Raw genomic sequence first — 596 nt, forward strand, 5'->3', positions numbered from 1 at the left:
GGCTCAGGCCGCTGGGGCGGGTAGCTAGGCCGCTGGGGCAACTGGGGCTGCTTGGGCTCCTCTGGCTCAGGCCGCTGGGGCGGGTAGCTAGGCCGCTGGGGCAACTGGGGCTGCTTGGGCTCCTCAGGCTCAGGCCGCTGGGGCGGGTAGCTAGGCCGCTGGGGCAACTGGGGCTGCTTGGGCTCCTCAGGCTCAGGCCGCTGGGGCAACTGGGGCTGCTTGGGCTCCTCAGGCTCAGGCCGCTGGGGCGGGTAGCTAGGCCGCTGGGGCAACTGGGGCTGCTTGGGCTCCTCAGGCTCAGGCCGCTGGGGCTCCTCAGGCTCAGGCCGCTGGGGCTCCTCAGGCTCAGGCCGCTGGGGCGGGTAGCTGGGCCGCTGGGGCAACTGGGGCTGCTTGGGCTCCTCAGGCTCAGGCCGCTGGGGCACCTCAGGCCGCTGGGGCACCTCAGGCTCAGGCTGAAACTGGTTGGGCGGGTAGCTGGGCCGCTGGGGCACCTGGGGCGGCTGGGGCCGCTGGGGCGGGTAGCTGGGCCGCTGGGGCACCTGGGGCGGGTAGCTGGGCCGCTGGGGCACCTGGGGCGGGTAGCTGGGCCGCTG

General features: G+C 74.7%; 1 protein-coding gene across 1 annotated transcript; it reads right to left on the reverse strand.

The window, feature by feature from the left end:
- Positions 1-5: 5 nt before the first annotated feature.
- Positions 6-593, reverse strand: LOC123965734 (protein PELPK1-like; the record flags this gene model as incomplete). Its single annotated transcript, XM_046042111.1, has 3 exons — positions 6-249; positions 289-494; positions 573-593. Coding segments are annotated over 3 exons (471 nt in total), but the record flags the coding sequence as incomplete, so codon positions are not given.
- Positions 594-596: the final 3 nt, after the last annotated feature.

The sequence above is a fragment of the Micropterus dolomieu genome, unplaced genomic scaffold (assembly GCF_021292245.1).
Source record: "Micropterus dolomieu isolate WLL.071019.BEF.003 ecotype Adirondacks unplaced genomic scaffold, ASM2129224v1 contig_10959, whole genome shotgun sequence".
Lineage (NCBI taxonomy): Eukaryota > Metazoa > Chordata > Actinopteri > Centrarchiformes > Centrarchidae > Micropterus > Micropterus dolomieu.